At 54.0% G+C, this 15,221-nt stretch overlaps 1 protein-coding gene across 1 annotated transcript in view; it reads left to right on the top strand.

Annotated features, from left to right (window-relative positions):
* Positions 1–13,947: 13,947 nt before the first annotated feature.
* Cpz (carboxypeptidase Z) overlaps positions 13,948–15,221 on the top strand; it is a 23,859-nt gene continuing 22,585 nt past the window's right edge. Inside the window, exon 1 of the mRNA XM_029563419.1 lies at positions 13,948–14,045. Within this exon, the coding sequence (XP_029419279.1) occupies positions 13,952–14,045 (94 nt within the window). The 5' untranslated portion in view covers positions 13,948–13,951. The remainder of the gene's footprint in view (positions 14,046–15,221) is intronic.

Raw genomic sequence — 15,221 nt, 5'->3', positions numbered from 1 at the left:
TTTAAAAAAATATTTTATTTATTATTTTTATTTTATGTGTGTGAGTGTATTATCTGCATGTATATAAGTGCATCCATGTCATGCCCACAGAGGTCAGAAGTGGACATCAGATCCCTTGGAACGGGAGTTACTGACAGTTGTTAGCTGCCGTGTAGGTGCTGGGATTCGAACCTGGGTCCTCTGCAAGAGCAGCCAGTGCTCTTAACCACTGAGCTGTTGCTCCAGCTTCCTTGCTCCTCCTTTTTATTCAGTCTGGAACCCCAGCCTGTGGGATGGCACCACTCACAGTTAGGGTAGGTCTTCCCACCTCAACCTAATCTACAAACTCCCTCACAAACATCCTCAGAGTTTGTTTTCATGGTGAGTCTCTGTCCCATCAGGTTGACAATAAAACTTAATCGTTACACCCACAAACCCCTTTCCCTCTCCCCCCGCTGTAGCCCCACTCCCCACTGTCTGTGACTGTCCTGTCAGAGGGGAGACTCACAAGGCTGTTCTCAACAGATGGTCTGTTCTGTGCAAGGGGTGAAAATACAGCCTCTAACCATGCTATCTGTCTTCCTACCCATAGTGCTGAGCAACCAAGTGGTTTTGTGGCTTGTGTCTGGCTTCATGGTATGGTAGATGAGGTCTAGGGCCAGTCTTTATTGAAGCCTGCTGGCTTCAGGGCTAGATGAGCCTGAGACCTGAGCAGGCCACAGCTGGAGGAGGTGCTGAGGATTGGATAGTGGCGTGCTGGTGAATGCCCACCAGGCAGCCTATGGGGGCACTAGTTTTGTGGTGAAAATACCTCCACAGCCCATGTCAAGTTACTGAGGTCACTGAGCTCTGAGCTGGAGGACCAGGTGCAGTTGCGTGGCACTGTGCTCCTCCTTGGAAAGAGCTGGCTCCTGGAGTCAGCCGGATGGGGTGCAGAAGGCCACCACGCCTGCAGCCCAGCTCACTGGCATGGTCCAGAGAATGTCTCTAGGAGTCACTCCCCTGAGTAGCCATCAGTAAGTGCTCATGGCCTGATGAATGGGAGAGGCAGCACATTTAATCCAGCTGATTCTGGCCTAAGTCAGCCTGCTTGGTAGCTCTGCTCGCTGTAGCAGCCCTAGCACCTCCCTGGCCTCTGTCCTCCCCATTTCTCTCCGGGGCTGATCTGTCTGCCGTAGGCTAGGAGCCTGCCTGGACCTGGCTTGTACCCAGTTGCTTCCTACCTGTGTGTTCCTGGGACCACATCCTGGCTTTCTTTCCCTTGTCCTCAGCCTTACCACACGTTTGCTGAATGAAGGCTTGAGTGGGTGAGTGAACAAAGGGGTTGTGCTGACAGGTTTACTTCCAGGGAGACTGAGCTCAGGGGGAGGCCTCAGAAAGCCCCTCCCCCATCTTTCCATCTGCAATCCGATTTCTCCATGGTGAGACTTTGGAGGAGAGAAAATATCTGTCTTTCCCCCAAAGGGCTGTGCCCACCTGGAGGGAAGTAGCAAGTCAATATTGAGGAACAGGGGCTGGAGGGGGTTACTATCCCATCTCTGCTCCCTCCATGAACTCACTTCCACGGAAACAGATCTGTTTTCTGATATAGTAACCAGGATCACATGGGGTCAGGATGGGTCACCTGGCTCACACCCATTTTAGCTGTGCCCAGGCTCTGCCCCATGCTTCTGGTCCACAGGGTCTGTGAGCAAGATGGCCATCTCTGCTGCTTTCTGCACAGGACACAGAGTGACCCTCCCATCAGCCTGGCTTCTGCAGAGGGACAGATGACAGCACTCTGTCCTTGCTGAGCCCTAGGACTGGTGACGAGGACTGAGTTGCCTCTGGACGTATCACCATTTGTCCCACAGAGTTTTCACCCTGTACTGATTCCCCTGTGGGAGGAAGGGGCGGGTGTTTCCCACAGCGTCTCCCACTGCAGAGCCTCAAAAAACAGTCAGTGGAATCAGGAGCCATGAGGTCCATATTTGCCTGCCAAGTCCAGGCTGGCTAAAGCAGGCTATGGGAATTTTCGGGTCTTTTGTATGAACCCCCTCTGCCCTCCTCCTGGGCCTCTTTGTCCCAGTGGGAAGCACCTGTTGTCTTCAGGGCTCTTGGGCAGCTCTGGTCCTGCAAGCAGGTGCTTGTTAAATGAACTCCTCAGCAGATGCTCCTTTTTCTAGAAAGACCTGGAGCCTGTCTGTGATCTCACTGCCTCGGTTGGGTGACAGCATTGAGACAGTGTTGGCTCATGATCTCATTTAATCCTCCTACCAGTCCTATAGGAAGACACTGTGCTCCCAATTCATAAATGAGGAAACTGAGGCCCAGAGAAGCAAAGGCTGCACAGCTCAGTCGGAAGGAGCTGGAAGCTGCCAGCACCTTCTCCCAGCAGCTCAACTGGGGAGTCAGTCCCAGGGGTCTCCCATCTGGTGTCTCCCACCCAATTCCTGGGTCTTCCCCAGAATTCTTCTGCTGAGGCCACCAGGGCAGATACCTTGAGGTCAGAGCTTCCCGTACTGGAAGCTGGGCAGTATGGAAACAGCTTCACATATGGAAATAGCTTTCCTGAGCTGCAGGGTCCTGGGAGAAGGAGCCATGTGGAAACCATGGGGCTGTGGTCTTTGTAGGGTGCATGAAGCTGACTCAAGCAGGTGAAGCTCTGGGCTGCCTAGCTGACCTCCACTCTTGTATCTCCTCACTAGCCTCAACCCAAGGATGCTCCAGGGATGCCCAGGGCAAAGCTGGCCTGTCTCAGCTGAGCCTCTTAGGAGCAGGTGCCAAGACTACCTGACTGAGACCCATAGAGTAGGAACTATATACCACCTTTGCTGGCCCTGCCAGACCCCTGTGCTGATGTCCCAGAGCCTCTGGGACCTGACCCAGCATCTTCAGTCCCATAGCTGGAGTGTCCTAGAGTCTGCAGCAAGGAACTCACCACAGCCTGGAGATACATTCAGTAACCCTTGTCTTTCTTATTTAATGACCTTTTCCGAGTCCCTCTAGGTCTAACTCTTCTCCTTCCATACTCCTTTGCTTTGGAGGAGACTGGGATGGACCAGATTCCACCCTGACTCCTTCTAACCCCTATCATTGTACTTGAAGCCACATAGCTGGGAGTGGGGGTGGTTAGATAATCCCGCTTATTATTCCTCAACACCATCTGCTTTTAGTTCAGCCCCTGGGTATGAACACAAAGGAGACCCCTGAGCTGAATGTCTTCCAGCCCCTCTGGCCCTAAGGAAGAGTAGGGTGAGCACAGCTTGCAGGCCAGAGCAGGCATGGGGGAAGGGCTGCATGAGAGAGGAGATGTTAGAAGCGTCTAGAAGCTTCCAGTGAGCTTCACCTTATTCTTGTCCTGTGAACCAGCCACCAAGGCTTGGAAGAGCATCTTATAAGTAATTAAGCTCAGAAGCTGTGAGAGAGGACAGTGGGGTAGGGAGAGACAGACACCCCCCACCCCCAAGGACACCAAGAGCCAGGGGTTGAAGGAGCCTGTGTCTTGAGGTTGTGGTGTCCTGGAGAGGGGGCTGTCCCAGCCTCCCCCTTCTATCTCCCTCTTGTCCCTCCCCTTCAGCTCCTCCTCCTCTTTCCTCTACCTCCCCCCTTCCCTCCTCTCATTCTTCCCCAGCATAGCTTCTGCCCTTTGCTCCCATTTTGGTTTAGCCAAGGCAGATCCAGTCCCTGACCCTCTGCATTGGAGCAGAGGAGGGTGATGCGCTAAGGGGGCCTTTCCTTCTTTCTCCAGCTCCTGCCATGCTGCATCCCCTGCATGCCCCACAAACCCCCTTCATCAATGCATCGTTAACCACTGAGTCACTGCAGATTGGCGAGGGCCAGCTACCAGCTAAAGGTGAGGTGTGGGGTGAGAGGCAGTGCACCCAAGGGCCAGCCCTGCCTGCTTCTATCTTAACTGCGGATGGCTCACCACCAGGAAGCTCAAGTGGGGGAGTTGTGAAAACTGCAAACTGCAGGCCACTTACCTGTTCCACAGGGGGCACAGAGGCTCCTCCACTAAGCCTTGAGGAGGGTTGGAAAGGGAAGTTGGCAGCAAGAGGCTCGCCCTCCCCTCCTCCCTTTGTTCACTTACCTGGCTTTGCTTTGGCCTTGGGGTAGGGCCTGGTGAGCACTTCAGCACCCAGGACAGCGCCACGACCTGCAGCCGCTCCCAGCAGTACCCAGTCACCAACACCTCCAAGCACAGTGCTTCCTGCCTGGGTTCGCAGGACCCCCACATTTGCTTCATTTTCCACACCTTTCTGGGCCCTGCTCCGTTCTGGATCTCCAGGAAGTTGCAGCACCCGCGTCACTGTGGGGCTCTCCCTGGCTGATGCTTGAATCCCACCACCGGCACAATCCAGCCTGGGCTCCTGGAAAGCCACTCCAGCCGGGGCCTCCCACCCTCAAGGTGCTAGTGCTAGTGCTGGTGTTGCCTCTGGTCCGTGTGCTGATGCTGTTCTTCTGTCTCCACAGATGTCTGGGTGACGCTACTGCCAGGCCACTCGCTGCTGGCTGATTGAACTCAGAGAATGCCAGGTTATCTGCTTTCTGGACACTTGACTGGCAACCAACGGTGCGCTGACTGTTGTGGCACTGAGGGGAGACCAGCATCTGGTCACAGACTTCACCCTGTGATATGCCTGGCATCTGTGGCTGCATCTAAGTCGGCCTACTGCTGACCTCAAGGGGACAGCCTCTGACCTTTGTGCCCCTGCACTCACCTGCTCCTGGCTTTGCCACAGCAGCACCTTCCTGTCCCCTTCTCCCTGTGCCTCCACCCAGAACGATTCCCAGACTTTGCTGCTGTGCTTCATGCCGGCTTCCAAGAGTCAGTGGGTTCTGACAGGCTCTCTCTACCCCAGGCATTTGCCTGCTCCATATTTCCAAAAAGATTCTTTCCTGCCCTCTGCTCGTGACCATGAAGAGGGGATGTTTCTTAGCCTCTGTATTACCTCATGGACAGACGTAGCCCAGGGAGCTTTAGCAGGGAGCAGAGGTGTGGGTCAACAGGAGCTCTCAGTGGGCCCTGCTTTGCGCAGTCAGACTCTCCTCTCCTGGCACATGTGCGTGTGTGTCTGAACATTGCCACCACTGCTGCCTGCTGCTGACCCAGTGCCCTTGCCTGTCCCGAGGTTGCAAGCTGTGGGAGGGTCTATGTGGGAAGTCTGCTCACCAGTTGGCAATCTCTGGTCCACTGACTCTCAGCAGGCATCTCCCAATTGCCTCCCTGTGTGTGTCCTGCCCCAGTGAGCAGGCAGAGGTGGAGTCTCTCTCCCAGAGAATGGCATCCCAGCATATCTCCCTGCACAGAGGTGAAGGAGGAGTGAGGAGTAAGGTGTGGTATGTGGAGGAGGAGACAGGGACAGCTGGCCACCCCGTGTGGCACCACAACAAGAAGAAAGCTAGCACCTCCTTCCCCTGTGCTTCTTCCTGTCCCGGCCTCTGCCGCCCTCACACTCAGCCTGGGCACCTTCTTTGAACTGATGTCTCCCAATCCTGAGGTTCTAATCTCAGGGTCTGACCTCCTGTCACCCTGACTGCTGCTTCCTGTCCCTGCAATATGCAGCCATGCTGCCCTGGTGAGTGCGCGAGGCACTGCCCACAAGCTGCCAGGAAGATCGGCACCTCCACCGGGCCCTTATCCCCTGCTTTACCTCTAGGTCGTGGCCCAAGTAGGCCCTAGCTGTGGGGTCTTTGTACTGAGAGCCCTTGTCAGGGAAGAGCTTAGCCTCAGCCAACAGTCCTCAGGGGTCTCCCAGCCAGGGAGCTGGAAGGAAGTTGACATGCACAGGCCTCCTTCCATGCCTGAGGTGCCAAGGGTGTCATTTTAGCTCCTGTTACAGGACAGAACTTTCACCAGCTCAATATCCAGCCTCGTAAGTCATTTCCTCATGAATGAGGAGATTCCTTGTCCAGGAGATGGAGAGGGAGCTGGACACAGACCAGTGTGGTCTGTGTGGACAAGCACCTAGATCTCTGTAAGCCAGGAAGCTCCCAGAGTTAGTCAGCTGACCTGGGGCCAGCCATACCTCTAAGGCCGTGTCTCTCAGCATGTACTGGGGGACTGTGGATGGAAAGTGGGGACGAGCCATGCTGAGGTAGGCACTCTCTTTGCTCCCCTTGTTCCTTTCCTGGAGTCCTTGACCTATGCACCTTCCAGGCCAGGTCTGCCTGAATCAAAGGGGGTTGGGGATAATTCTGTATGAAGTGTCTGCTGGTGACATTGTCCCAGTCCCTTGATGAGGTCAGGGTGGGTCTGCCTTCTGCATGTAGGGATCTTGAGATTTTCGTTCATGACCGGGCCCCTCAGTGGTCTCTCCTCCCCTACATCTGGCCATAGCAGAAGGAGGCCTGACTGAAGTGGCTCCTGGGAGGGCTAATAGCCCTCAGCCTTCAGGTTGAGTTGAAGTGGCTCAAAGGGAAGGTGGCCCAGGGCATAGTCCCTATCCACCAAGTAAGAACCTCACACCCAGGGCACAGCGCCAGGCTCCCAGGCTTCTTTGTGTGGTCTCCTGGGACCGGTTTTTAAACAAGTTTTAAAAATTTATTATTTTTATTTTATGTGTATGTATGTATGTATGTATGTATGTATGTATGTATGTATGTATTGCCTGCATGGATGTGGGTGCACCTGTGCACCTGTCATGTAATGCTGTGTAGGTCAGAAGAGGCTGTTGGATCTCCCAGAACTGGAGTTATGGATGGCTGTTAGCCACCATGTGGGTGCTGGAAATTGAACTCAGGTCTTCTTCAAGAGCGGTCAGTGCTCTCAACTTCTGAACCATCTCTCCAGCCCCATCTCTTGGGACTGTTGGTCAGTGCTCTGTGAGGTCATCCTGGCAGGTTCAGGATGGTTCTGTCTCCTCAGGCCATTGGTGTTTTAGATATGGCTGGGAGGGGACATATGTCTCTTGTGGAACTCCCTGTTGAACATGCCAGGCTGTCTTCTCACCGGCGCCACACTGTCCTCTCCATTGGGCACCAGGCTGTCCCATCCACGAGGCATGTGAGTGCACTTGTGTCATGCAGTGTCTGTGGAGGATAGAAGAGGGCATCAGATCCCCTGAAACTGAAGTTATAGATGGTTGTTAGCTGCCATATGGGTGCTGGGATTCGAACCTAGGTCTTCTGCAGAACAGCCAGTGCTCTTAACTGCTGAGCCATCTCTCCAGTCCCATTTCAATTATTCTAAAATAGCTAAAAATGTCAGAGATGTGGGATGCATTGAGAGAGCATTCTGTGGATACTGAGGGTGAACTTAATTTGGTTATAGATAGCTCAAAGTCACCTTGAGCCTGTCCTTTCATGGGGGTGGCATGAAGGAGCTCAGGACATAGTTTCCTGATTGTCACTCTTAGGGTTCAATTCTGTACAGTATCTAGACCAGGAGGGCTGGAATTCAACTCCCCTTGGAGTCCGTGGTCCACTGGGGACAGAGATGCCTTGGCACTAATGTGCTGGCCACATATGCTAGCCCCTTTCCTGTAGGTCACTGCTTGTCAGTGCCCAGTGACTTTCACTTCTGGTCCTAGCCTGGCTAAGATGCCCACCCTAGCTGGCTGCGTCTGACCACACCGCTGCTTAAGCAAGGGCAGGTGCACCAGTGTCCTCACATCCCCAGGGTTGACTGGCCCTTACTGCTCAGATCCCTTGGCCTGAATCTCCTTTAAGGCTTGCCTCATGGTTCCAGTGCCCAGACAGGTAGGTGGTGTGCAGTGTGAAGGCACTGGCTCTGGCCAGCTGTGGCGCCCTCTCCTGGAATAGGTGGTGTGGGGACCATTTCTGCCCAGTCACGTCCTTGCTCTGGTTCTGGCTCGCAGACCCCTCTCCTCTGGCCTGCTGCATGTGCCTCCCCCTCTTCACCTTGCTGCAGCACAGAGCAGCTGCCCCCTCTCTTCTTAGCCTCTCCTGGACTTCATGTCTCTGGAGGGAGCATCTGCCATTGCTGGACCCAGCAACTGCCATGTTCCTGGGAACCTGGTGGGGGCCTATAAACCAGTGAAGGCCCAGCCAATCAGGGGGTAGTGTTCTTTCCTAGTGAACTCTGGGCAACTTGGAACAGAGTCATGGGGTAGTGTTCCTTCCAGTGAGTGACAGGCAACCTGGGACAGAGTCACTGTACACTGTGGCATCAAGCTGGTGAGGAGACCCCTGTCTTAGGAGGCCTCGACTCAGAACATGACCTTCAGCCCCTCCCAGGGCTCCCCCAGAATACACACTTGTGACAGCTCTTGAAGAGCTTCTTGTGAAGTCTCATGACCTGGTGTTTTCATCCCAGGCTGTGCAGACAGAGTTGCCAAGAGCACAGGGACACACGGGTCTGTCAGAGGCCCAGGGCCCAGTGCCCTGACCCACTGGTTTCTCCTAATCAGAGCTCCACCCTCCTCATTTCCAGTATGAGCCAGTTTTGGAGAAGGGACCAAACTCTGGGTAGACCAATATGTGCCAGTGCGCTGGAGATCCTTGATGCCACTAGGTAGGTTTACAGTGTGCAGTATTTCGAGGTGACAGTTCTTTAATGGCTTTGTCTACCAGCAGCTGTCCAGACGCAGGTGCCCAGGGAGGCTTTGGTGGTGAGCAGGCTGTCTTTGTCAGGCACTTGTGGGTCTGCAGAGTCTCACTTGTCCCATAGCCCCAGCAGGTGGAACTATCACCCACCTCACAGACAAGGGGCTTGAGGCTCAGAGAACTTATGTGAGCCATGCAACTGGGACATGTCAGAGCTGCAATATGTCTTCATGTCTATGATTCTGGAAGCTTCCAACCCTCTAGTGTAGGCATGTGTGTGTCTATGTGTGCATGTGATGTAGTTGTTACTACCTGTTACTCTTCCCCACAGGCTAGTGGTGCTGGCCCCCTGTCACCATGAACACACACTGGGGCATCCTCAGCAGGCTCTGGGCTGCAGCAAGGTGGCAGCCGACCCCTTAGGGTGCTCCCTGTCCCGTAAATCCTGCTGCATCTTGGCCAGAGTGGCAGAGGAGCGGCTGAGGAGACAGCATGCCCAGAATTCTCCCACAGTGGATTCTAGACATGAGGAATGACTTCCTGTTGTGTGACACTATCCTGGGGAGACATGAATAAATATTTACTCACCCCACATAGGGAGCCAAGGACAACCCAAAGTGAGGATACCACCAAAATCCAACTTGGTGAGCCAATGAGTTTTATTGGGGTTACTTACAGGAGTATGGTGGAGTGGTTACTTACAGGAGCAGAAATGAGTCACCGACAGCGGCATCACCAAAAGCCCATCCCAGCACGCGTGACATCTCACAAAAGCAGGAAACCTGGAGGGCATTACATAACTTGAGGCAGCTCAACAGGTTGGAGAGTGTCTGTTCCAGGTCACCCAGCTGGTCTGAGCCTCTTCTAGGCATCTCCCCTCACCCGGGAGTCTGGTGGAAGCCTCTCACTGCTGAGAAAAAAAATCCCAATATATAGGGCTAGAGAGATGGCTTAGCAGTTAAGAACACTGGTTGCTCTTCCAGAGGACCCAGGTTTGTTTCCCAGCACCCACATGGTGGTTAGCAACTGTCCTTAAGTCCAGTTCCAGAGGATCCAATGCCCTCTTCTGGCCTCTGTGGGCCATTGCATGTATATGATGCACTTAAATTCACACAGGCAAAATACTGTTACACATAAAATAAAAATTAGTAAAATCTTAAAAAAAAAAGAATTCCAGGATAGTAACTACTTGCTGCCTTCTTCTCTTCCCAGCTGTAAGCCCACATTCTCCAGGACTCTCACCAGAAACTCCCTTTACAGCCAAAGGACATGTGCTAAGCTCCTTGTGCAGTGCTAGCGGCTCCTGGTTTTCTGTGATTATAAAACCAGGTTATAGTTCCATCTGAGGCACCTTTGGAGTCATCCCATAATCTCACTTGTTAAAAGAGAGAGAAAAGGAAAAAAAATCTTAGCAATCCTTTGAGATTTAATGAGACCCACCAAAATTGCATATCTGTCTTTTGCTAAGACACTTGGTTGTGACTTTCCCTTGAAGAGCCCACAGCCCCATGGGGTGGGTCTTAGTCTTTCCCAAAGCATCTCTTTCTCTTAACCGCTATACTTAAAATCTAAGCTCAAAACATCTTTCAGGGACTGGAGAAATGGTTCAGCAGTTAAGAACACTGGCTGTTCTTGTAGAGGACCCAGGCTTGGTTCTCAGCACCCACATGGTGGCTAACACCTGTTTATAACTCCAGTTCCAGGGGATCCGACGTCCTCTTCTGGCCTTTATTGTACTCATGCGGTACACTTACATACATGCAGGCAAAATACTCATACATGTGAAATAAAAGTAAATAACTATCTTTCAATAAACTACTTCTCTTTGAGAAGCCCATACCCATACTGTCAGTGTGCTTTTTAAAACAATTTTATTATTTTTATTTTATGTGTATGTGTGTATTGCCTGCATGTAGGTAAACGTACCCGTGTCGTGCAATGCCCGTGGAGGTCAGAAGAGGTTGTTGGATCCCCTGGGACTGGAGCTACAGACAGTTGTTAGCTGCCATGTGGGTACTGGGATTCGAACCTGGGTCTTCTGTAAGAACAACCAGTGTTCTTAACCGCTGAGCCATCTCTCCAGTCCCTCAGTGTGCTTTTTAATTCTTTTATGGAACACCTTTCTACTTTTAATAAACATTCAACTCTGTTTTCATACTGGCTCATCCTGCATCAAAACTAATAATCTAGTAGAATTGAGGTCTTTAAAGATGAAGGAATCTCCCCAGGCAGCTGAAGGCAACAGCGAGGAGCTGTTCCCTTCCTCATCAGTGCTGAGAGCAGGAAGTGAGGGCCGTGGGCCTTACGGGACTCCTTGCTCACTTATTTGGGGAGCAGGTGTTGTCACTGAACCTTCCTGTCAGGGCAGCGAGGTGGGACAGAAGGAGGCTAGTCTCACACTATGTAGTCTCAGTCTCTGAGACCATCACCCTCTATCCCCAAGTGTTTAGCTCAATCAGGGGCTGTAGCAGGCACACCTCTCCCTGTCCCCCAGTGCACCTGGCTCCAGCCCTCCTTGGGCCTCATCTGGAGTGTTCATGGATGGCCACAGCCTCCATGGAGACTCAACTGATGCAAGCTGTACTCTCCCAGAAATCCACAGGTCCTCCTCTGTTCCCACTCTGGAGTCCTTCTGTTCTGCCTAGTGAGCAGCAGTTCCCAGGGGAAAAGGAAAAACCAGATAAGGGTGATGGATAAGAATCCCGTGATTGTGGAGAGCTGGACTGTTACAGGACGACCAAATTATCTTGGGCTCTTTAGCCCCCTTCATGGTCATTCATTGCCCTACTGTGTCTGACCATCAGGTGAAACCTTGTGAAATGTATTAACCGACCACTAGCTTCCACCACCCCAAAGGCTAATGATGTCATCAGACAGCTCCTGAGACAGACAACAGAACCTTCCCCACCTTTGTTGTGACTGCCTACTACCAATGCATTTGGCAAATGCCCTGATTCATGACTTTCTTCTGTTCTGTAATTACAAAAACTTCATGAAACTGTCTCTAGTTAGCATACATATTTGAGCCATGGTCACTCATGTTTGGTTCAAGTATAACTCATCTCTTATCCTCTTAGAGTCAAGAACTGTGTTTTGTACCCACAATCCCCTCCACCCACCTCTCTTTCCACCTGGCCCTTAGCTAAAGTTCCAGTGCGAAGACTACTCCAGTCAGCCCTCCCTAGGTTCTGACTCTGGTTTTCTTTGAAGACATCACTGCCTCATCCTCCTGTGTTTACCAAGCCCTCACTTCCAGCTAGCCCCACTCTGAGCCCCCAGTCCAGGCAGACAGCACCTCTGCTGGTTGGGGTGCTGTCTGAGGCCTTTTGCTTCTAGGACTCACACATTTGAATCAGCCCTATCCCCTACCTGTGTGCTCCCCTATGCCATACCTCTGTGTTCCCCTGTGTCTTACCTGTGTGCTCCCCTACTCCCTACCTGTGTGCTCCCATCCGCTGCTGTGCCCAGCTACCCATCACTTTGAGCCTGAGAAGGCCATTGATGCCATGTATCAGTGGAGAGTGCCCAGGCTAGCCTAGCAAGGCTGCTGGCTGAGGGTCCCTTGACTGGGGAAGTACTTAAACTCCAAGGACAGGGGCTGCGCTCTCTGTGGGCCCTGTGTGACTTCTCACTTTGCCCTGGGGTTTGAGTCTTGTGGCCTCAGACTCCAGCTGTCCCTCCTTGCTCATTCAGCTCAGTCTTGTCACTACAGGGAGTGCCTCCCGGAAGCCTCTGTCCTGTGGCCAGCTGGGCAGGTTCATCGCCTCGTGAGTGGAGGGGATCTAGCCTCCTCCTTCAGGAAGATGTGATCCCTGACTGTGACTTGCCTCTGCAGAAGCACCTAGTGGAGGGTTGGACTGTCTTGGTCATGTGCCAAGGATGGATTAGAAGAGTTCTTCCAGGGTAAGTCAGGGAAAGTCTGGCCTCACGAGGGGCCTGAGGAAGAGGCAGCAGCTTCATGGAGTCTATGCCATCAAGTCTGGAGTTGGAGTGCTGTGGACTTTAAGCTGTGGGTTTTGATGAGGCACTGTGGAAGAAGAACACACCCCAACAACAGGCTACACAGCCAGGTCCCATGGCTGCATGCTCTGCACAGCCGGTGTACATGAGAACTGAACCAGCAGGCAGAAGGGGACAGCAGGAGACACACCGCTTCTCACCCAGCACTTAGACTCCATGCAGTCAGCTGGACTCCAGGAAGAGGGGCTCAGCTAGGAGCCTCCAATGGGAAGGGAAAAGGCAGGGTCCAGAAGGATGGTGGTCAAGCACAAGTGGTCCTGGGAGGGCAAGGCTGAGCCTGGATGCACATAGCAGTGCTGCCCTGCAGGGCCCTGGCTTGGAAATGAGTTGAAATCAGGAAGTGAGGGTGGACCTGCTCCTGAGAAGACCTGTAACCACCCCCCTCCCTGCCCCAACACACATACACACTCCCCAGGTGAAGTGGCTTGTGCACAGCCTCCAGCCATCCAGGGCAGTTGACAAAGGAAGGATGCCCATGAAGACACATGGCCCCTAACAGTCATCTGGACCAAACACTCCAGCTGCGGACGAGCTAAATGGTACCCTGTGTCCCACGGGTGCTGTCCCCAAGCTTGGGACAGGTACACACTAGCTGGACCACAGCCCTGGGGTGGTGAGACTTGGCCTGCAGGCAGATGTGCTGTCCTGCTGCAGGGAACAGAAGGGCAGTTGGAGCACTGGGAGCTTCAGGGGAGGCCAAGCCCAGCTCCAGGCCGTCCATCCATCTTCCTGTGGTGCTGGCCCTGGGCTTCCCATTCCTCAGCCCTGGAGTCTACTCAGGAGGCTCCAGGTGTGGCAGGCAGGAGCTGAGAGAGGGGTGCAGACACACAGTCCTTCAGGAGGGCCCTGTGAGGTAGGAGGGCCCTGCAGGTGACCAAACCAAAGCCTAAGGAACTTCCTGGAGCAGCTCCAGGCAGAGGCTCAGAGCGGTGGCAACAGTCAGGGGAGTCAGGGCACTGAGCTGTTTGGTCCACAAACAGCTCCCCTCCCTAGGGGAGGGTCTGCACAGAGGCCTGGGGTAGGAGGCCTGGGGTGGGAGGCCCAAAAGGCCTCACTTCCTGCCTCTGTTCAAGACCTGGGGTCAGCTGTGGCGCCAGGATCCACCTCCAGCCCAGACTGGACAGTCCTGTGCTGCCTTGAGCTGCCCACAAATCAGGATTTTCAGACAGAATCAGCAGGGACTTGGAGATCCACTTCCCAGAGCCTCTGTTGGGAGATGGGGAAGTTGAGCACCCGGGCAGGTCGCCCTCTGGAGGGGGCGGGACTCCTGGCGGGGTAGGGGGTAGGTTGAGCTTTTATCTGCCTCTCCTCTGCCTCCTCCTCCCCCGCATCCTTTCTCCAGTTTCTGGCTCTCACGGTTGTAACCCGACTCCGGAGCCCGGCTTCTGCGCACCCCCCCCCCCAGCTTCCCCGGCCCAGCAGCGTGGCTCGAGTGCCACATCACGCCGTGCCCGCGCCCACCATGCCGCTGCTGCCGCTGCTCCTGGCCACGCTGGCCTTGCTGGCCACCTCCGCGCACCCCGGGTGCCGGCCTGGCCCCGACCCAGACCCCGCGGGTAAGGTACCCCAGCCATCCCTTTCTCTGGATAGACAGGGTGCCTCCACCCACCTGGGAACTTTCTACTGTGTACAATGGACCTGTCATGGGTGGAAAATGTCCTGGGGGTGCCCGCCCTAAGCCAGTGGAGGGTCTGGGGACCCCAGGGAGAGGGCAGCACTGGGAGGTCGCTCACCAGCCAGTACATTGAGTGAGGTCGGTGGGTCACACCGAGCAGGTGCCAGGACTGCAGCAAAGAAGCATCTGACTCCCTGACCTTCCAGGAATGGGGAGGCACTGACTTTTCAAAAGCAGGCTCTTAACCCCTTCCTCCCAACTCCTACCTGTGATGTAACTACTAGTCCCAGAAGTGGTTCAGGGGATGAAGAGGTGGGGCACTCCTGGAGAGCTGGGCAGGAAGAAGGAAGGAAGCAGGGATATCACCTGACAGAGTTCTCCACAGGGTCCTCCAGTCCTGAGTTCTGTCTTGGCCCCAGTGTCCCTCCAGAAGCTGCATCTCAATGTCTACACTTGAGGGTGGGGTGCATCTAATTTTCATCCCCAGGGGTCTTAGCAGCAGTTCCTGTCTGGCTGGGGTCCCCAGGACCTTCTGAGCCCATAGTGTCAGATATAGAATCTCCAGAGATGGGGTTTGTGGTAACCTGAGTCTGCCCGCTTTAGCCAGGTGGATGTTGGGAATACAGTGCCCCTGTTCCCTGCTCTTCAGTCTGGGCTTTCCTCCCCACCTGGCCAACCCTGGTCCTCAGACCTCAATCCTCCCCAGCTGCAGATGGGACAGGGCAGGACAGTCTGGCAAACATGCCCATGTGTGTGTGTGTGTGTGTGTGTGTGTGTGTGCCTGTCCAGTGCTATTAAAACTTGCACACTGTCATGAGAGGACCCTTCCCTCTACCCCTGAGATCCCATGAATTGTCTAGAATAACAGACTAAGCCTCCCGTGGTCTGCCTTGTACCAGGAGCACTGCACCCCGTCCCCCAACCCCAGACCAAGACTGCTTCCTCACAGGGGCAAGCAAGTACTGCCCCTGACTGGGCTGAGCACCACCAGGATGTACCAGGGGATGGTTCTGGAGGGAGTACATATTTTCCTGGGGTCCAGTCTTCCTTCCTTAGGGACATGTTTTGGAGGTTTAGTAGGTGTGTCTGGGCATGGCCCAGCAGTTTCAACCCCTGC

Source organism: Nannospalax galili, unplaced genomic scaffold (assembly GCF_000622305.1).
Source record: "Nannospalax galili isolate Female #2095 unplaced genomic scaffold, S.galili_v1.0 scaffold436, whole genome shotgun sequence".
NCBI lineage: Eukaryota > Metazoa > Chordata > Mammalia > Rodentia > Spalacidae > Nannospalax > Nannospalax galili.
This window is presented reverse-complemented; position numbering and strand designations above follow the sequence as displayed.